The sequence below is a fragment of the Cyrtonyx montezumae genome, unplaced genomic scaffold (assembly GCF_038088225.1).
Source record: "Cyrtonyx montezumae isolate F1298 unplaced genomic scaffold, pur_monq_1.0 scaffold_25, whole genome shotgun sequence".
Taxonomy (NCBI): domain Eukaryota; kingdom Metazoa; phylum Chordata; class Aves; order Galliformes; family Odontophoridae; genus Cyrtonyx; species Cyrtonyx montezumae.
Window position 1 is genome coordinate 9099033 of NW_027071992.1, and position 22648 is coordinate 9121680.

Consider the following 22648-nt stretch of genomic DNA (forward strand, 5'->3'; position numbering starts at 1 on the left):
AAAATACTTTGTTTTAAGGCATATATAATGTCATGAAAGTCAAATAACTACATGGTTATAAATAAATTAATAATTGAACTTTGAGTCAGGAAGCAAGACTGTTAAATTTCTATTCCTTGGGAAGAGAAAAAAAAATCCATGTAGCAACATCAGTAAGGACTTTCCCACTGTTATTTAATGATCAAAACAACAGATGCTCAGTGGATAGCTACATCCCAACACCATGAACAGGAAGTGGCTTATTAATTGCATTTGAGTAGTAATGGCTCATTAGGTGAAAATAAATGAGAATTATCTACAGATGACAACGGCTGCCTTTATTAACAACCCAGGTGACCTAATTGAATGCAACAGAAGAAGAAAACAGGGTTACTCTAATTACATGGAAGAAAAACAATGGAAGCGCCTCATTAGTAAAATCTGAAAATGTCATGCACAGAACAGTGTATTTATAGCTATAAGACTGCACAAATAAATAATATTTACCAAAGAGCACAAGTCAAAATAAATTTTAAAAAAGAATGAGAAAACTATGTATACTACAGACAATCAGACATGTAATAAGGATTAGATAATTGTACCTGAGCCCCAGTTGCAATTTCATCAGCAGCTTCATTCATTACTCCTAATGTTTGGAAAGCAAATACACAGAGCTCCCGTTCACAAACGGTGGGCTGCACAGAAGAAAAAAGTTAATTATATTTTTGTTCTAGTTTGGGGTTATTGCTTTTATCATGCAATACCTTTATCAAAGAACAAACATATTTAATGTTAACTCTGTTCTCCACATACTAATTGCAACATTAGTTTAAATTACAAGTACATATCAATTATTCAGCAAAACACATTTGAAAAGCATTTTAATAATCAGCAGAATAAGTGCTAAGAACTCTAAAATTTATAAGTACTCCAAAAGACTAAACTTGAAATTAATCCATTACAATATCAAAACTACAGCAACAGTATTCAAATGACCTTCGTGCTATTCTATCAGACTCAAAATGTTGTATGTAACTAAAACTCTCAGAGAACAAAGTCAGAAACTAATGCTGGCATACTCACTTTATAAATGCATCTTTATTCTTTGTAGCTGGTTATTATGCTCAAAACGCTCAAAAATCTGATCCAGAAGACAAAACCTTTATCAAGCTATATTTAACTTTTACCAATTTAACAATTTATTTGTTAACTTCAAGAAAATGAGTTATATTTTCATTGAACAAACACTGTATCCAGGGAAGGCTACATATTACTTTTACAAACAAAGGAGTGTGAAGCCTCCTCTAAACATATTTACAAAAAATCACACACACACACACACACACACACAGTTGCTGCTGTTGAATCATTCTTTTCCTTATCTTAAAAATAAAATAAAATGATTTAAAATTCCATCACAATTGTTTAATAAAAAGAAACAACAAATTTAAATTCTGCAAATTGAGTGAGACCTGAGGCTTCTGCCTTCGTGAGGCATAAAAAACAGAAAAAAATAAAAATAATAATAATTACAAAAAAAAAAACACCCACACCTTTAGGTAATGAGAATGGTTATGCCTTAATAAACTAATCGTTAATAAACCTTACAGAGATTCCACACTTATTCATTGAAAAATAGTTAGCAGATCAACTTTTTAAAGGCTCAAGTAATGAATCATACAGAGGGAATTGTAATAAGTTTTCAAAATGAACAGACAAATGCAAGAAAAATTATTTAAACCTTTCTTAAAAATTGACCTTAATAAATACAACTTCTCATTACAATGCTGAAAACAAGCAAATAATATTTTTGTATGCTATTTGCTTGAAATTAAGCTATTAAATGCTAACTCACTGAAACTTGCAAATGCTCTCTAGAAGGCACTGCAGGACTTTTGTAACTGAAATCTGAGTCTAGCTACCATGATAAACACTAAAGTGATTCATGCCAGTTTGCTTTGAAGCTCAAGTCAATGCCTCTAAGATGCGCTTGCAGGGAAAAAAGAAGTATCAAGCACACAAATAAACATAAAATGCAGCTGACTCTGTCTTAGGAAAAAGCTTTGTCAGTAATAAGCATATTTCTGTATTTGTAGTCACTTGTTTCATAACAGTTAAAATATGCATTTGTTCATTTTCAAAGATTCTAGACATCAGTAAGCATCTGAAATGTACTGCATTGACATATTCCCACATCAATTGCTTTACAAGAGCTATCATCTTTCAAGTCTATTGAGTATCATCCGTTTGATTTATTTTATCTGCTGTTACATTGCATTAGGCAGCAGATGAAGCCTAACATGATCCAATTCACTGTGCCACTGCACACTAGACAAAAAGTATTTATTTTTGTCATTATTCTAAGGTTTTCACATTCAGAAGGTGGTTCAATCACTTGCTTATTTGGGGAAACATGGTGGTGCTGTTACTGTGACTATTATAATCAATAGTAATACACAGAGCACGGGCTTGATAATCAATTCAGCCATGCCTACCATGAAAAAAGGAATTAGGTTGTTGTTATCACTTTGTTTGAAACCTTTACAAAGAATGTTACCTTGAGATTTAAAAACAGTGAATGGAAGGAAAATAAAGACTCTTTTCTCTCAGGTGGACACTGGGGCAAAGAACTCAAGGCCGGAGAACCTTACGTACCAAAGGCACAAAAATCTCACTTCTCAAGAAGAACTGAAAGCACTGATAGCGTATGCAATTCTTCTGACTTTATGTATTTGACAAACCTTCATGTCTGCTGAATATGTTTAGAATAAAACTCTCCAAGACAACGCTGATAAAATAAGATTTTAAGAAATACAAAGAGTGAAGAATCATCACATTTCTAAGTTTGCCAAAATCTAGTGGCATGCATTTCAATATTTAGACAATATAATTGCAGAAAATACCTCAAAATTGAACATAAACTTTTTAAAGTCAGTCATCTCATCCAAAGCACTCCCTCAAACCTCATGGTGTAGTGTGATATAACATATAAATGACATGATAATAAAACCAGAGGAACTGTTCCACTAACTTTGACAACCCCTTTCAAAATACTACCAAAGATCAACTTCTCCCAGTTACAAAAATGGGTTCCATCAAGTTCATTTCTATTTGAGAAACAAACCCTTCTAGAAGCCACATGGCTTTGTTGCACAGATTTTCCGTAAATAATAAGCAACATTTCCAGATTATTCTCACAAATTTTTTGAACTTGCTATTAGAAAATTAAGGTATCTCCAGCCTAAATTTGTCTTTCTTGAGTCATTACTGACCACATCTTTCTAGCATTTCCACAATTAAGTATGTCTATTTTCATAAATGATTAAAACCATGTTTGAAGTATCATTGGCTGAATAGTAATAATAATAATAATAATAATAATAATAATAGTAATAATACTAGAAATATTAAACTCTCTACAACCTATGCATTCTACATACTGTCTTTAACTAAAAGCTGGAGCAAATATACAATTTTGCATTACATGAAAATGTCAGAGCTTTGTCAGTCTAATGGCGAAAATAACCACAATCCTTGAGCTATACAGACGATTCAATAGCCTTCCATCCACTCCAATTTGCAGAGCACTTTTGGGCCTTGTTTCTGATAGCTGTCCCAATCTAGTGCAATCAGAAGCTTTTAACTTAATTTTCACAGATGTGTTACTAGTGTTCCGAGATATGTTGGGACAGCCATTTCAAAGTACCTTCCTTCAACAATTAATTAGGTTACAGCATTTAAACTCTTTCCTTTCCCTCCAACATAAAAAACATTTGCTTAAAATTAAGAAGCAGACTTCCCAACACCTTTTATTATGTGAATATGTTAGTGTCACATTTCCTCATTTTGATTTTGTCCATAATTACATATGCTAAAATCAATGAAAAAAAAATACAAAAATGAAGATAATAAATCAAATCTAGCAGACAAAGCTTAAAGAAAATAAAAAACTCTAAGGGAAAAGAATGATTCAGGGTAGCTTTTATGCTGCTTCTAGGTTTTGATCTACTGCTAGTGTGAGGCATCCACTTGCCTCTTTTCTCAGGATTGGATGCAAACCCATGAGACAGAAACAGTCTTGTTCTGACTTTGTAACAACAATACCAGAAACGCCTCTAGCCACAGTACACAAGCAGTAACAACAGCAATAGTACATTTATAAATGTGACACTGTTGTCATTTTTGGATATTTTCACTTTGGTTTAAGGCCATGCAACTAGATACAGTAATCCAGTAGGCTGAAGTTTTTAAGAACATTCATTTATACACAGGAAAACACAGACAAGTTCTTGCTGACGTGGACCCATATCCATAAAGGTAGATAATACTCAGCCTATATTATACTACTAGTTTCAAAGGGGAAAATACACACCTAAATATGGTTTATACACTTAAATGCACGTTTCCATACTTAAAACACGCTTGACAGTGCAATCTCAAGGATATATATAATTTTACCATACAACCATAACTTTGAAGACCCCTAGAGCTGACTGCCTGGGCAACTTTGTTGGCCAATACATAGAATGCAGTTTTACTTCCCCTTGAACAGCAGACAGTGCTTTCACAACATACTTTGAACTTAATCTGAAGGGAGAAAATTAAAATCAGGCCATTGGTTTACATAAAATTGTTATCTAAGTGAAGATTACAGGTGCTGGAACATTATTTAGTAGGATAATTATTCCAAAAAGAATAACAGAAAATAGACAATAGAAAATAAAAGCTAGGCAGTTAACTTGAGCCTGCAAACACTCAGAAGCAGAAGTCACTGACAGAAGCAGAAAGCCTTTTTTTAAATGACAGCAAGGCTTTCAGAATTTTCTTCAGTCATCTCCAATATTTGCATGCTCAGTGGTACTGATCCACAGTACTAGTAATTAGAAAGGCTCAGACAGAATTTCTTCATGAGACAACATAAGAATCGGTCCTGGAAACCATGACTGTGAATGGCAGACAGGCAACCTATCCAGCTACTGTGACATATTCTGACTTCATGACTCATACATTACTTAAAATATTTTCCTGACATTCTTCAATTTAAAAAAGGTGAAATCTTCCTTCTGGATATTGATCTATCTTGCTATTTTCTAACGTGTGTCACAGCTGTGCTCAGAAGAGCAATGTGCAACTTTACCCTGCATCCTGGAGGAAGTCATGCAGACACTAATGAGGCTGTAGTATGACTGGCATACCTAAAAATTTTTGATCTAAAAAGAGAAGTTCAGAGAAAGCTCAGAGCATCAGCATCAGTAAATGTAACAAATGGTAAAGGTGAAACCATTAGTGAACATCCCACTTCTCCTAATGAAAAGAATAAGCAGAGGAAATGAAATGTATCTTTAAATTCATGTTCTGTTTCTCAGATTCAACAACAGTGATGGTTAATTTTTTTCTGCAGAAGGCATTTCTCTTACTCTTCATGTCTCTCAAAAGAAGGATGAGAGTATAACAGAACAGCAACAATATCCAAAATGGTGCTGGGGAGGTGAGAGAAGGGCAGAAGAAAGTAGAAAGTGAGGAAGAAAGATTGGTTAGTAAAGCTTTCTTTTGCAAAGGAGCTCTCAAGATTCTCAGGTTTATTTTTCTGTGCAAGATATGATTTTTTAGATTAAGTAACATTTGTAATGAAAGGCAAAGTAAGACTGGTTGCTAATGCTTTAACACCTGAGTGAGTCCACAGTACCTACAATTACATTCAGGTCTACAAGGATATCATTACCGTATCTGAAAAATGACAAGCCAAAAAGTTTTAGGTAATGCATCTCCTAGACCTCACTATCACAAGCAAAGATTTAAAAGTCTAAGCTGTATGAGATTTGTGCTTAGTGAAACCATTACAGAAGCCATCCAGAATTACCATTAACTCTACAGTAAGTTTCATCAAGAGTCAGAGTTTAAGCAATTCTAATTAATAATGATCATGACTATTTTGCAAGGCAAGTGAAATGCTCACCTGTCTAATCTACCACGGTTTATACTTTCCAGTGAACCAGCTGACACTAACATGTGGTGAATTAAAATACTCTGATGTATTAAAGTTAAAATTCAGACTTCTATTTTAATTACCTTTATAGACAAGCTTTTGATTTACACCAAAATATACATTTAAAAATAAACTTATTCAAAATTAAATGCTTAACCATACAATTGTATTCAGTGGCCTAAATTTGCATTGATGTAGGCAATGCTTTAAAACCTGACAACTATCAAAAACTACACTTTTGCTCTGAATTTTCAAATGAAGTCAGACCACAAACCTAAGTTCCATATAGACCTACACACTGCCAGAGAGCAGGAATAATTTATTGAATAACTTATCTGGCTATAAATATGTAAGGTAAGCTCACTGAATAGCCTCACAATACACATGCAATACACAGAACACATTGCTGAAAGAGATATCACAGTGGTAAGCAGATACTGTCTGCTGAAAGATGAGAGAATAGATTGAGGCTGAGGAAGAAATACCACTCGTTCTGTTTGGGTTTGTTTTGCTTGGTTGATCCAGATCCAGATATATCTGGATGCTTGAATACCTTAGCCACATTTGTTAGCATGTTTGTTTGTTTTCCCCAGCCACCCCAAATTCTTAAATGGTGGCAAATAAGCAAACAGTATAAAGTGATAGCTGGGCAAGGTGAGCTGTGATTAAGTTCTTGGCTACAGGATGAGTCATACATTCTACTCTCAGTAAACAATGAAGTGATTGAAGTATATTCTGCTAAAGTAATGGCTGTAACTGAAGCAGCTTTTCCATAAAAAAAGATAACAACAGGTTATATTATGGATTAAGGATAAGAAAGATCACATATTATTCCACAAGAAAGAAAACATCAACACCTCAGTTAAAATCTAGTCTGGATAAATATGTTTGTACATAAAGACTTTTACCCACAGTTCAATGATGTTTCCTCTGCTCCAGAAGCCTCCCCCCCCTAAATGGCATACTAATTCTGTAACATCAATGCCATTGTGTTTCACTCATAGCTAAGAAAAAAACACTCAAAGGACACAGTAATCCAGGACCTATTCCAGTCCGTGGGAACTCACTAAGACCAAGATTATACCCATCATGAATAAATCACAACTGAACTTTTTTGGATGAAAAACACTGTAAAATTGCTCATTCTAAGCATTCTAAAATGTTATTATTATTGAAGTAAATACAAATTATAATTTAAATATAAATACTTATTTTTACAGGTAAATACAAACAACATTTTAAATGTGGTTTTACAGTATTTTATCATTCATACTTAATGGAAGGATGTTTAAACAGCAGAGATGTCTGCACAGAGTATAAACATCAAAACAAATTAGCTTCAGTATTTACTTCTGCTGCTTATTTTTTTACTATTTCCTGCTATGTTTTAATGTACTCTTGGTTAGAGATTTCAACACAAGATGGCACTGTAAAGAAATTTCTTGACTCAAAGAGAAATTATTGATATCTGGATTTTTTTTTCCTTTTTAAACTGTATTACTGAATAGTTTCCTTTTTTTTTTCTTTTTTTTTGTCACGTTTAATTGGCACCAATTTATTAATTGCTTTTGTATCCCAATGGTAAATAAGGAAATCTGTAAGGCATACAGCATATGATAGACAATAGTTACTGATCCTAAGATATACTATGTAAAAATTGGATAAGATTATATATTTTTATTATATTTATTTTAATCAGACCCTTAAGTGATCATTAATGATCATTTTTTAATGACTCAAGATCTCATTGTAGTTATATGTTTACAGTAAAAGTAGTTTTTACATGCTCAATTTCTAAAACAAGGTATCAGTGAAAAGTGTTGCACTATAAAAAACTTATTTCTTACCTAGAATATTATTAGCAGCTGTGGAGTAACATGAAGAATTTCATACTGCATTAACAAAATGTTAATAGCTTTTTAATATAAAATAAAATCATGCTGAAGTTTCTTTACTATCATATGACATCTGCTTTGCAAATTACTTTTTTATTTTTATTTTTATTTTTTTGCTTAGGTGAACCAAATAATATGGTTTTAATGGACTTTTGGAGGACAGTTAGTCTCTTTTATTCATTCATACTGGAGTAGCTCTACCTAGCCTTTAACTTAAGTTTTATCTGAAGATGAAAACAGCATTACCTAAAGCTAAGCACTGGCACAGGTTGCCCAGAGAGACTGAGATCCGGAGGTGTCTGAAAGTGGCCTGTACATGATACTGAGCATTCTGCCTGAGCAGGTCCTGAGTATTCCTGCTTCAGTGGGGGTTAGATGGAAGCAGAGGTGCTGCCAACCTCAATCTGTGGTTTTGTGTAAATACTTGTATCTTTATGCTTTACCTAGGAAGAGCCTCCTCCCTCAAGCCCAAACACTGTAGAAAGGAACAGACAAAAGATTTACTTCTCTCAGGACAATCTTTCCTGTCAGTTTCTAGCACTGCCAGGCTATTCAGCTAGACAAAAATCATGATAATTTAACTATTTTAAAAATCTATGTGAGTGAGATAGCAACTGCTTGAAAATGCCATTAAAAAAAATCAGAATATGTTTCTGAAACAGTTCATGAGGCACTGTCAAAAGATTCAAGTGAGTAGACGGTGTTTTCATTTTTTTTATTGTGTCTAGCTTCTCCATCTCTCCCTAGCACAAAACCCATGTCTGACCACATGCTTCCCACTGTTTTTCAGAGCTAAGCAAAGAGCTACTTCAGAAGAGACAGACTGCAGAGCCCCTCAGAGCTGTGCAACACAGGTTTCCTTTCAGGAGGAAGCTGCCTGTTTCTCTCTGATTCTTTTCAGGTAAAAAAAAAAGAGATTTGGATATAATGGTTGCAGTTCCAAACCTCACTAATTATTTCAAGGCTGTTTCTCTATCCTTTTACATATTGAAATATGCAGGACTCAGGTTATTATCAGAAATAACTGCGTGAAACACCATAGCCTATGGTATGCAAAAGGTCAAATAATACTTTTTCTACAAAGGATCCATATACTCACTGAATTTTTGCTGCGCCTTGCAGAAAGACATACCCTGAAGTTATTTCAGGGAATGTCCATTTTTCTGTGGCATTCTATACACACATGTATTTCTACGTATCCATTTTAGCATTCACAACTTCGGGTGCACTGTAAACAATCATTAGATCTTATAGTGCTCCTGAAATAAATACTAAAGAAAGGAGCTAAAAGAAAAATGCATGTTGACCCTCATCTCACGTGGAAAAAGTATAAATACCAAGATGGACACACTGCCAAACTCACTGGCTTTTTTTTTTGACTGAAAAAATAGGATGGAATTTAGTAATAAACCATGGATTTTTATAAAAACATGTTACAACTTCATGATGTGCTATGGTACTCTTTGATCATTCTGCAGAACCTTTGCTCTTACCCCTCCCCTTATTCCAAACATAGTTCCCTGTGAAAGGTTTATGGACATTATGGAACTTTTGGAGTCCAGAAGTAGATGGTTGTTTGTACTGCAAGGTCCATAACTTGTTTCAAAGAGGAGTTCCCAAGTGAAATATTAAGAATTTCTTTTTTACTCTCCTGAGTAAGATAGTCTTTTTATTTATCCTCAGTAAGACAGCCTAACAATAGCCAAAATTTCCTGCCTTATGACAGGATCCCTGAACCAGCAGGAAGTATTGGTATGGTTACTATGAGTCTTGGAGCAAAACAGGTATCTATTTTACGAGCATGAACTTGAAAGTATACAATTTTGCTATCCAACTGTTTTATAACAGACTTCTTCTATATAATGGTACTGCTGTCATGTGGGCATAGTGTCTAAATTAAATTATAAAAAAAACCCCAACACATTGTCATCAAGTTACATTACATTATGGGAAGGATGTCAAGATTTTAAGAAAGCAGAAACATGTTAAAAAAAGTTCACCTTCCCCTATATGTTATTTAGGAAAAGGAGTCGCTATCTTCAGAAGAAAGCTTGTACTGAGAGAGACTGATCAAAAGATAGTGTATAACCAAGGTAAAAATATGGGCTGTAGAACAAATCTCCAGAGAGGAAAATCTTAAGTCACAGCTTCTCTTGGAATCTTCACCAGTCCTGAGGATGACACCAAAACTGTGCAAGTCATTAATAACAGCACAAAAGAATACACCAAGGCACAGGAGTTAAGTATTAAAGTATTAAGAGAATGTAATTATTGTGTGATGGAAACTTCTAAAACATTAAGATGCTTTTCAAGGCAATTAATTAAACTATGATACAGTTCAGGAAAGGTGTCAGGCTGACACCAAGGAGTACTGCAGAATAAAATTATTTACTGGCATCAATGAGTTCGGTTTCTTTGCAAATGCATAAATATAAGAAAATCAAGACTTAACATGTTTAAAGTGAACTTCTCAAGTCATGACTTTGCTAAGCTTTCTTAAGTTCATATGTCTTGTCATTAAAAAAGGTCTAAATGGATGAAAGAAAACATTATGTACATATACACTCAGACATGACCCCCATGTGCATTTGCGTACATGAACTGTTCCTCAAATGAAGAGAATGGGAAACCACCCAGAGCTATGCAGCCAGTGACATCTTTTGCACTACAACCAACTTAAAATAAAGCCTGTCAGTGTAATGATGTTGAGACATGGTTATCTGTAGAAAATGGAATCAAGACACGGGATCTAAAAATAGAAGCAGAAAGAAGTAAGGTTCAGATCTTTATGACAGCTGAAGAAATTATCATGGCCTCAAAACCACAAGCCCTCTAAAGGTTCTTATGAAAGCTAGGGATACTACAAATGGAATACACGAAATGACATTAAGACTAAATCCCATGCAGCTTTACCTTAAATGACAGACCATAAGTATTAATAAAGCACTGTATTTCTGAGACTAAATGCAAAGTATTTTTTAAATTAGAAAATTTATCATTCCTTTTACATACATTTTCTTTATACATTATATTTATACACAGGCGCAGGTGCATACACACACATATGTATGTGCAGCTAAAGTATGTACATGAATCCCACAATTGACTACTACAGGCTGACTCTACCAGAGGTTTCAGAAGAATGAAGAAGAAATTTCCTTAGAATCCTTTGGCAGACTCAAGCTATATTAAAACCAGTATCCTTTCTCACCTTCTACAGAACTATAAACTCATTAATTTTGGCTCTATATTGCCTCTGCAGTCATTCAAGCATGCACAGAGCATGCTAGATTTCCTTCTGCTATCTTCATCTCTCTGGGTTATATAAGGACATCCTTTCATTTTTGCAAAGCTTGCTAGGTTATTCTGCTTGCAAAGGCACTGAGGAATATGTGTTTAATGCAAACACGTTTTCACTCTTCCCTGTTTTGAAGCACTGACAAACTCTCAAAAGGATGGTAAAAATGTCCCATCTTTATGCCAAGAAAATGTCCAGGAGAAAAGTCATTCTGAGGGATTTTGATCTCCAAGGTGGGAAAACAAGATTTTTTTTTAAACTTAGAGCAGGCGACTTTCCAGTTTGTTTCTTTTTAATAGTTTAATGTGTAAACAGGAAGAAATCCTACTGTTCACTTTGTGTTATGGATGATAGATAAAACCTAATCATTTGAATAATTAGAATATCCAAACTTTGCATCTACTTCACTAAGTCTCATCTTGTCACAGGTAGCAGGCATTATAGCACATTTGAAGACAAAAGACAAGGAACGATCTCCTTTTCCATAGCCCTCTAATAACCAACAAGATCTGACAGAAAACCATGTTTTTAAAAAACAGATTTGTGCTTGAGGAGGCAAGTAGGCACCTCATAGCATTTCTAGATGTATGAAGGTTTACATGACCTGAACTGGTATTAATCAAAACTGTCGAAGCTCTAACAAATCCTAACAGCAGCCTATTTGCTTACAATGTCTGCTATCAGAATGCCTAACTATGGCAGCACAAAGTGTCACAGGTGATGACTCTAACATTACTTTTGCTACTACTTGAGGTGTAACCTTCCTGAATTTAGTCCCATAGGACTACCACAGATGATGCCTGCATCAACTCTTGTGTAGTTGAAAAAAATGGTAGTTGAGACATTAGATCATTTACACACTGACGTTAAACACTGTTTTCCATGGACTTAATATCTTTTTAAATTAGGAATTTTCACAGAATCCAGTGTAAGTGAAACAAGAATTCTAAACTGTCCCTCCTGAAAGTAAGAGAAGCGTGAATGTCCCTCACCATTCCGCCCTTGTGAGGCCCCAGCTGGAGTACTGCATCCTGGTCTGGGGCCCCCAATGCAGGAAAGATGTGGAGCTTTTGAAGACAGTCCAGAGGAGGGCCACAAAAATGATCACAGGGCTGGAGCACCTCTCCTATGAAGACAGGTTGAAGGAGCCAGGGGGATAGAACTTGACGGTCCTTGAGTTCCCTTCCAACCCAGACAATTCTATGATTCTATGATTATTCTCCTATACACTCTTCTACAAAGCTACAGTAATCTAGTAGCTCCAGGCAAATTATGTCTTTCACGATTAATCTTATTCTTTTCCAATTTGTGCATTCCACATTGGCCTGAGAGGGTGCATCATTCAGCATGTAAAATTCCTTGTTTTCAGTCAGACAGGACTGAAGGGAAAGAAGAACTGTATAACTGAAGAGCTGTATGACTGGACAGAGCATAGGCACGCTGAACCACCACATTACCCTGGCTAGGTCACATCAGTGTCAGACACTTCACAGAACATCCCCTCATGGGTTTTTTATCACATTACAGTGAATGAGCAAAAGAGGGCCAGAAGCACTTCAAGACTTCATAGCATTATCACCAAAGTATATGAATACTCTGAAGGCTTGAGGACTGAGGTGACCCTGAGCTTTTAGAAGGGTGCCAGAGGACTGTGAAAACACCACAGTGCACTTCCTCCAGCTTATCTGGTTATAACTATATAGCATAACAGTAGTCAGTGCAATATATCCCTCTTTTAAATTTCTATAGTTATGCACAACCCTGCTTTCCATCTCCCTTGCAATGCGCTTCTTCAAAATTTCAGTAAACCTAGTTAATATGCATAACATTTCTGCATCTTGAATGAATATTAGGATGAAACAGCTTTTAAATAATTCAGTAGTTTCTAACAGCTTTGTATGGTCCACTGCTACTTAAGGCTTTAGAAAATGCATTGTTTGTCCCAGCAAGCGCACAACTTACCCTCAGCATAGGGCCATTCTGGAACACATGGGGTTCATCACAAACTACACAGTATTCATTCAATACTGGTATCCGCTGCTCAGCAAATTCAATAGTCTGAGAACAATGAAAATGAGAATAACAGCATCTGCTTAAAAAAATTAACAGTCAGCTCATACTCCAGGTTGTTTCAAAAATGGGTAAGACATGACATCCTACCTGCACAAGAAAGCCACGGTCTCGTACCGGAATGCATTTTGCACCATAGTTTTGCTGCAAGGAAAAAAGTTTAGGGAAATGATAAAATATTTTTATTCTTTGTATGCAAAATTAAATGATATTTACATCTAAAAAGATGCCTAATTTGCACAAGCCATTATAAATAAACAATTCTTTCCTTCATTCACTGAATGTAGGGTGCATTTTTAGCTTTTCTTAAATCTGAAGAGGTTTTCTATCTGAGTATCCCCAAACTTTAATTCCACACCTCCACTCCGTTCTAATAAACTGGCATTTGGTAACTTTCTTTAAATTTTTACAGTGCATTGTCTGTCTAAATATGGACTATAAACCTAGGCTTGAATGACTAATGTAATTCACAGAAGTGAATAAAATCTTCCTTTTATATTTACAAGGATCTCACATCAGTGAACACCATGCTAACAGGCGCTCAGATCCCACTCAGATTTCTTCTGCCTTTCTCTTTCAGTGTACAACAGCATAAATTAGAAGGTAGTTTGGCTGTTCACAGGTCAGTATAAGGTATGCTCCCTTTAGGCTGACATGTATTCTAATCAGCCCTTGTTTTGAGTTAAAGTCAGATTGGCTTTTCTTGGTGGTGGTTTTTTGCTTTGTTTTGTTTTGTTGTTGCTGTTTTTAAATAGCGTTTTTTGCTTTAATTCTCTGATTTGTCAAACTTTTCACTTTCTTCTCTGGGGAAATAATCTCATGAATTGTATCCTTATAAAACATTCAAGTATCTTAGGTGAGAACTGAAGAGAAGTTAGGGTCCTAATTCATCACTAACTTGGAGTCTGCAGATCACACTACTCATGTATCTGTTGCCTGTATGTAAGACGTGAAAGGACTCTTGATGCCCTTTTGCTGACAACAGGAATATGACACCTGACCATATATGGTGATTTGTTCTCAAAGTAAATGCATTATAGTAATAAAATTATTGGTAGTTTTTATAGACTGTCAAGCAAGGTTTGTATTTTTTCCAGATTAGCCAATAACATCAGTAATGAAATCACTTAGTCAACTCTTCATTGCATCATCAAAATCAATGGGACTTTTTCTATTAACTTAAGGAGAGAAAAGTCTGCTAAGCCCAGATAGCCTCTGCTGATTCAGAAAATAAAAAAAAAAAGTATATAAACTATAAGAGGCAAAAGTCTGTTGGCTGACCTTAGATTAATTTTGTTGTGCACACTGCAGAAATAAACAGCATGGCATGTAGAGAAATGATTTAATGATAGCACATTACTGCTTTTAGATCTGAGGAGTATAGCTCACAGCTTATTAAACTGATTTATCACAAGATACATAACACACTCAATGCAATTTCATTGTTCAGCCTGCACATAGTTGAATAAATGTACAGCATTTCAAGACACGATCACAACTTCTGCAGGCTGAAAATATCAAGGTGCCACTGAGCTAAGGCAATGGAGAGAACTGTCTCCTAAGTAACTTCTCACATTTAACACAGAACACAGATGCTGAAAGAGCACAGGCCTGCTTTTTCTCTATAGTATAAAAACTATCTTTTAAGAGGTGGAAGCAGAATAGTTAAGTTTAAGCTCTATCTCCTAAATTATGTGTTACACTTTGTTTTCTCATTCGTATCTGTTGAGAAAGAAAGACAGGAAGTCTTCCCTGACTTCCAGTTGTCACCAGTGTGTTTGAAGGTTAAAAATTTTGTAAAGCACAGATGTGCAAAAGGTAAACAGAATCATGACTGCATTTATTTCATTATGATGTTAATCACAGATGAAAAGAACAGAAAGAGAAGTGACTTGGCACCTGAACAAGCCAATGGATGGCCTTCCCCATGAAGCAAATGGGGCAATTAGAAAAGACCTGTGTGACCAAGACAATACTGCTGCACAGTAGCTCATGCTCTCTTCCTCCTGCAGCAAGAAAGAAGGTAAGCAAGGAAGTCTGTAACTGAACATTTCCTGTGGCCAGTATCTGTACACTGAGCTACATTCAAGATGAGTTGTGAAGCCTCTGTCTTCACCTAGGCAGATTCTATTTTTATGATGTGAATACATGTATGCACAGTTGTTTAAATCCACCTTAAAAAGCTGACTTCATTGTTCTTCATTTAAGTATCTGACAAAATATCCCCTGAATATTAATACTTTTGCATAATAGGCATAACAAGATGTTTGGAAAATAATGAGAAGAGACAGAGCAGAATTTAAAAAATTACTACGCACAGCAGCTTGTGAAGGTGATGATGAAGATGGTGTTAAGATACCAATAAGCCCTGAGGTAAGAGAGAGCCGCCTGCCCTCTGCTATGTTGGACTCCTTGAAAGGCTCCATTTTGGATGATTTAGGGGCATTGGAGTAGGTCTTGCTGAGTAATTTGTGATTCTTCAATCCATCCAATTCTTCCATTCTAAGATTACTAGAGTAAGACCTGCTTAAAAGTTTGTGGGGCTTCAAGGTGCTGTTGTGCTCACATCGAGGATCCCCAGAACATGACCTACTTAATAACTTATGGGGCTTTAAAGTAATGCACTCCTCCTGCTTGACAGCTGCAGAGCAAGAACGGTTCAAGAGTTTGTGCGATTTAATAGCCATTGTCTGTTCGGCCCTGGGGTCACTAGACAACGAGCGGCCAAAGGTTCTGTGAGATTTTGTGGCACACACATCCTCTGCCTTAACTGTGCTGGAGCAAGTCCTTCTCAGTAGCTTGTGAGTTTTGGAGATGCCATCTTGTTCTGACTTCAGTTTTGATTTATTTTTACCACAGCCAGGTGGAGGATAACTTGGCGACCTTAAAAACACAGAAGGGAAAGACACAGTTGGAAGATAATCAAAATTCTGTGAAGCAAGCAAATTCAGATATACACACTAATTTTTAAATGTTATCTGTCATTATGAATTTAACTAGTGATAAATAGAGCACCACTTCCCCCCAGAAAAGAGCAAATGTAAGCAAAACCAATTTTGCAATACCAAATACATGTCTTACTCCTCTGTATACATAAACATTCTAGTAGCTAATTAAGTAGAAGATAAAGCTATATCCTTACAGTGTTTGGTACAGGTTCCTGCATCTTTAAGAAAACCATTCATTCAACAAATGATTTTTTACATTATAACCATGAAAGACTGTAACACATTTTTTATCAAAAAATATATATTTTTATTTAGTAATAATGGCATGATTCCATTGAAATTATTGTCTTTTGGACACGGCATAACACATTCTATATGCAGATCCTGTGATAGATATAATGAGCAATGAAACTTGCAGGTGGTAAGTCAGCCAGAATTTACTTTTTCTTATTCCATTTTACAGTCTCACAGTAATCTGAATGTTTTGTGGAAGCTCACTTGATGCTCTTCTGTTACACTTTAGACAGATTCTAGCTACGTAACACTAGAAATAGGAACGTGAAGGATCAATATTACAAATACAGAATTAAAGAACGTAAAAGCTTTTACAAAACAACATGCACATATACTGTTACATTTCTGTAGTGTTCACATTCACCTGTCCTTGCCAATTAAGAATTAGTATCATGCGAGCCAAATAATTTTTCTACAGTTTATAAGCAATCCAATCTTTTTATTCTTGAATCAAAATAAAAAGATCTGAAACTCCAAGGGGTTCACCAGAGATGGGCAGGTTTCTTCACAATAGTGACAGTGGAAAATGCACATAAGCTTGCTGATTCACTGTTCCAGCTGTCTCATGACCACCCTAAGTCAGACTGGAAGTAAGAATGGAGCTCTAGGTAGAGAGAGATCTCCATATTTGAGCTAAAAGTGATCTTTAGACTGAAGCAGCAGCTGCCATAGCAAGATGATAAAGATTGGACTAGTTTTTGTCACCTCTTTCTGGTCAAAACCAAGACTCAGACTTCAGTGTGAATTGCACAACCTGTTGCACTGTAGGGGACAGGTAAGCTATCTTTGAGAAGACAAATCTTTAGTCATCTTTGATATTTCTCCTTTCTTCAAACATGAATGATCTCCATATTAGCTCTCTCTCCTTCTTTCTCTCTCTCTCTGTAAATTAATGAATTTCCAAATTCATATAAAAGAATAAATGTTGAAAAGAAAGCCACTCAACATAAATTCACAAAAAAGTTGATCTGTGACCTTTTCTTTAGCAGGAAAACATGCTAGAGTAAATATCATGTTCCTGAAAGACATAAGATCAGAGCCTCATTTTACAGACACTTAAAAGCATGAGTAACTAAAAGAACTCAGAATGAATTCAATTGAATTATTCATAAACTATTTTATTATGTTTTTAATACCTTTGTTTTTTGAAATTCTGTGCCTGCATTTCACAAGTGGTGAACATTCATTTAACTCAAATATTGGAGAGGAGTGGGTATTCAGCAGCTCTTAAATTCAGTTCTGGATTAATGACCACTCTAGTTTTAAAAAATTTAAAAAAGTACACACAGGTGTGGAAAGAACAGCTGGCCAGCCAAAAAATATACATATATTTATATATTCTTGCTACTCAAGAAATACTCAAAGGCTACCTAGCTAGTAATAACACAAATAAAACCAAATTAAGCAATATAAAATTAATTATTTCCAGTTTCAAATGAATCACAGCTGTTACAGAGTGCAGGACACTGACACAGTTTGTCTTCAGATAGTTACAGAAGCTGCAGAAGCACCTAGTTTGCTCTTGAAGTCATGCAAGGCAAGGACTGGAAACCCATGAGGTAAGATATAAATAGAGCACTTCTCTGTCGAGAAAAGTCAACACTTCACCTTGTGAAGTACGCTGAGGATTTTGAACTGGTTATGATGATAAAAGCTCATTTTTCTTGCTATTACCTGCGCAATGTAGAAAAGATGTGCAGAGGGGATTTCACCTTTTTGTCAGACAACTTCTTATTGTGCGTACAGTTAGATTTCTCTTTGCTATTCTTCCACTGCTGTGTTACAAATGTCTGCATGATTCTGCAGAGTAAGAAAGAAAAAAAGACTTCCATATTTTAGCCAAGTCATATGCACTTTAATATTAGTATCCCTCTGTTAACAATGCAGCCTATATAATGTAATATAGCCACTCTATAAGTACAGTTTCTCTGTCACATATATGAACTGATGAATGGGTAATTTAGTTCCTTGCAATCCTTTCTCTTCCCCCAGTTCAACTTAATCACATGGAACTTTTATTGAGAATGAAATCTGTGAGAACAACCACTGCAGGACTTCATACACATATGCATCTCAAGGAGATCTAAAGATAAACTAATTTATAGACACTTCATTCAACTCTAGACATCTGCCTCTCCAGTGACTGCAGAAGCAAGATTCAGGAGGAATACTCCTCAAGAACATATTTTCCTAAGGCACAAACATGAAGTTGGGACATTGAATATTACACTACCCAGAGGGGCTTACAGAGAAGCTAGAGCCAGACACTTCCCTGAGATGCACGGCAAAAGTTGCACCAAGATTAGCAAAAAAAACCCCAAACAAACAAAAACCACCACAGTGAAGACTATAAAGAAGAAACATCCAGAAGAAAAGCAGTAAAGTACAACATGCTCCCAACAAAGGATGGAGATTTTCACACCACTGCCTGAGTCTCTTAGTGAACTAATGTGACTTTGAATTCAGCACACCTTGCAGTGGGAGGCTGCCCTAGATGACCTCCAGCATCCCCTTACAAGCTACACAGTTCCGTGATTCTAATCCTGCATTCAGCATCTATGAATGCTAAAGGCATAATGGAAGGAGGTGTGTATTCAACGATGAATATCCTGGTGCCCATAGCCATGACAGGCAGTAGGTCACTAAGTATTAGGATTTCTGCTTATCTGTGACTTATGCAGATATGCACTCACAAATGTCTTATGGGAAACTTTGGTAATTACCCAGTGCACAAGTCAGAGAGTGCTTGAATTAAAATGTTTTGAAAGAGTATTCATGTCTCAGGAGCGTTTAAATTTTTTCTTTGAAGTGTTGAATCAGAAAGATTTCAATAACATTGTTTCATTTCTAAGTTCATGAAAATGCAGCACTGGATTGTTCTAAACACCAAAAAGCAAAAAAAATATTTTTTTCCTTGAATAAATTCCTGCTGCTTTAAGTATGAGACAGTAAAGCCTATGTTCATCTTATTTCATTACATATAGCAAGCACATATGAAAGGATGACTCAGCAAAATTGCATTAAATTTAATTACACCATGAAAATGCTACTTTTTCCTCTTGTATTCTTTGTTCTTAACCTCAAAACCTGGGTTATCTAATTACTGTAGTAAAATCCTAGAGGCCACCATGAAATTATTGTCCCCTTATGGTACTCATGATGGTCAAAAAGACTCCTGCTACAGAGACTTTATAATCTAAGCAGAAACATGAACACTTCCAGCTACAGCACTTTCAAACTTTTATAGCTTACTTTCTACATGATAATAAAATGACAGAAAACCTTGGCAGGGAGCACAAATCAGGTTCTGTGCTACAACTGTGAAAGCTAAACTTAAAAAGGCAAATTTTTTTATGTTCATTTAAAGAAAGACAAGTTCAAAAAACTGATTCAACTAACCTGACAGCCTGCTGATTTTACCCTACTGGGAACTAAAAAGCATGTAGTATTTACTTAGGAAGTGAAACAGGATAGTGAAAAGCACTTTTTCAGACTTACTTTTTCAGCTGATGTCCCAGACCAAATCTTTCCTTAGTAGAGATTTGAAATACATCCACAGTTGGCACTGTGATAAAACAAGACATTGTTGTACTTAAAGGAATAACAAAGAACTTATAACCACCAAGTCACATTTAAGGACCCTATTCTACCTGAACACTTACTACAAGCAAAGTCACTGAAGGAATGGTAAAAGTTGTCATGTCACTGGTGTCCATGATGAAATGAACACTTCTTTTCAGAGCATTAGACAATATAATTTGCAATCTTGCAAATGAGTATTTTAAAAATTGAATTCCCCAGAACATCTCTCTTCCCTTCGATGTTCATTAAATAAATGTATCTTTGCTACTAGAAAGACGCATCACATTTAATGTATCTGGACTGGTAATTCATCTAATCTCTTAAATTTTCTTCTAAGTATGCATTCTTAATATACACAGATTAAGATGCCCTAGTTGTAAATAAATTTATGTATAGAAAATCTTAACTGTTGACAAGTTAAGGTGCCTGTATGTGTCACCTTTTGTTAATTGTTGTGGATCAATTTGAATTGTAGACCAAATTGTGGACCAATCTGTAGACCAAATTGAACTTGCTGTCACTTAAAAAGCAATGATTTCATGGCTTTGTAACTGACAATTTAGTTAAGTCCTTTCCCAGAAAGACCTTAAACACTTTCTTTAGTATGCCATCAATAGACACATACCAGATTTTCTTCAATAAAATCTTAGACTTTTTCCATCTCATCTGACTTACAGAAATGTATAAAGATGTAGTGGACACAAGTTTTTTTTTGTTTGTTTGTTTGTTTTGAGAAGACCATTCTACTTCAGAATTGAAAATTCCTCAATGAGGGCAAAATTAATTTATGTTTCTCATTAGAATGTATAAAATCAGAAGACCTTGAATCCACATATGGAGGAAACCTGTAGCTAGTCAACTATTTCTCCACACTGATACAGTTTGTAGGAATATGAGGAAAATGAAAGTTGAACAAACCAAGTTAACTGTATGAGAATGAAAATGAGTATACCTAATACTCATTTTCTAAGTACCTGGTGTATACATTCAAATTGCCAAGGATTACACAGAATTTTCCATCCCACCATTAATATATTCATACTCATCAGACAGAAAAATTGAAAGCATAAGAGGTGGAGACTGGAAATTAGCTCCCAGTATTGCTAGAATTATTTAATGGTATTTACTAGATAGAAGTAGCAGGTGAATTCTAGCATTTCTTGAAAGAGACAGAAGGCTCAAGGCAGAACAACAACTAACACAGATTACAAGTGCAAACAGACTCTGTATTACATAAGATAATGACCATAATAAAATAAAAACGAAAACAAAAAATCTGAGGTTGGTTCAAATTTCATTAGAAAATCAGTTATTAAAAATCTGTATTATTCTGATCACTCTTATTCAGAAGGTCAAACTTTACCCTTTCGTTTCCTGCTAATACATACATAATAAAGAAAAAGCTAAGTATATAAGCTTGCCACCCAACATGACTTGGTCCAAAGCACTGCAGATCCTTTTTGCTTAAGATTCTCATTCAAACATATTCTCATCTTTTAAAGATAAACTGATGATTTTTTCAAATTGGATGAATTACTTATTAGGGGTATAAGTGACCTTAGACAGTAAAATTTAAGACACGTGGTGGGAAACGAACTATTTTCAATGTGAATCATCATACTAAGTTCCAGTAATCTTAAAATCTACAACTCTTGTCTAAGCTCTAGAAACAGAAGATGTAGCCCAGCACCTCCAAAGGCTGTTTCAGCCTAACTTAAGACAGATTTCTAAAGGCACTTGGGAGAAAATAAGACTATAAACAGCAATGAGGTGATAAAAATTTCTCCTCCTGCTTTGGAGTGTACTGTACAAAGGATGCTTTATTTATTTATTTTATCGACAGAAAGTATTTTAAGAGAAATTTATGTAGCACAGTAGAAACTGATAGTCACTAAACAACATTTTCAAGGGAAAGTAGTATGCAGAAGAAGGATCTTGTTAACACACACAAAAAAAAGTGGGTCTCATTGTCCTTTTCTGGTGAATAAACCAACCCAGCTGAAATCACATTTAGAGCAGCAAAGCATGGCCCTGTTCTTTCTTTTCTCGATACTAACGCAATATCACAATCAGAGAGTTGCAGGACTGGGAGGTAAACTTCCTGTTTTAACCTTGTCAACAGTGCAAAAGACAACTTATTGTTACTTCTTATTTCACTACATCATTTTTTACTGCATGAGGCTCTTCACGCTTCACTCTCTTTTATCTGCTGCACTTTTAAAATTACATTTTGACAGAAATATTGTGAATACTAACACTGCTACTTTGGCAAATACATATTTTAAAACTTGCATACTTACAGAAAAGATTGAAGCAATAAAGTACAAACAAAAGGACCAAAGTCAGGCAAAAAAAGAGTGATGTAACAAAAATGATCATTTGAATGAACAGAACATGGCTTATAGTTAGCATCAGCAGACTACATATCCTACAAAAATAGCTTATTGGGACAGATTTAGCTAAACATGTTATGACTAGAAATATCTATTCATTTTCCAGAGGCAGAATTCTCCCACAGATACAAGCCTGAACTGACAGCTTGCACTGGAAGCCTCCAAATCTAGACAAGTTACAATTCAAGTTACACACTTAGTTC

General features: G+C 35.3%; 1 protein-coding gene across 1 annotated transcript in view; it reads right to left on the reverse strand.

The window, feature by feature from the left end:
- The window catches only part of PARP8 (poly(ADP-ribose) polymerase family member 8), a 111821-nt gene that overhangs the window by 16236 nt on the left and 72937 nt on the right, over positions 1–22648 (reverse strand). The window contains exons 10-15 of the mRNA XM_065739899.1: positions 19969–20035; positions 18145–18270; positions 15547–16111; positions 13319–13372; positions 13121–13216; positions 582–674 (exon numbers count right to left, since the gene is read on the reverse strand). Coding sequence (XP_065595971.1) covers positions 582–674; positions 13121–13216; positions 13319–13372; positions 15547–16111; positions 18145–18270; positions 19969–20035 — 1001 coding nt within the window. The remainder of the gene's footprint in view (positions 1–581; positions 675–13120; positions 13217–13318; positions 13373–15546; positions 16112–18144; positions 18271–19968; positions 20036–22648) is intronic.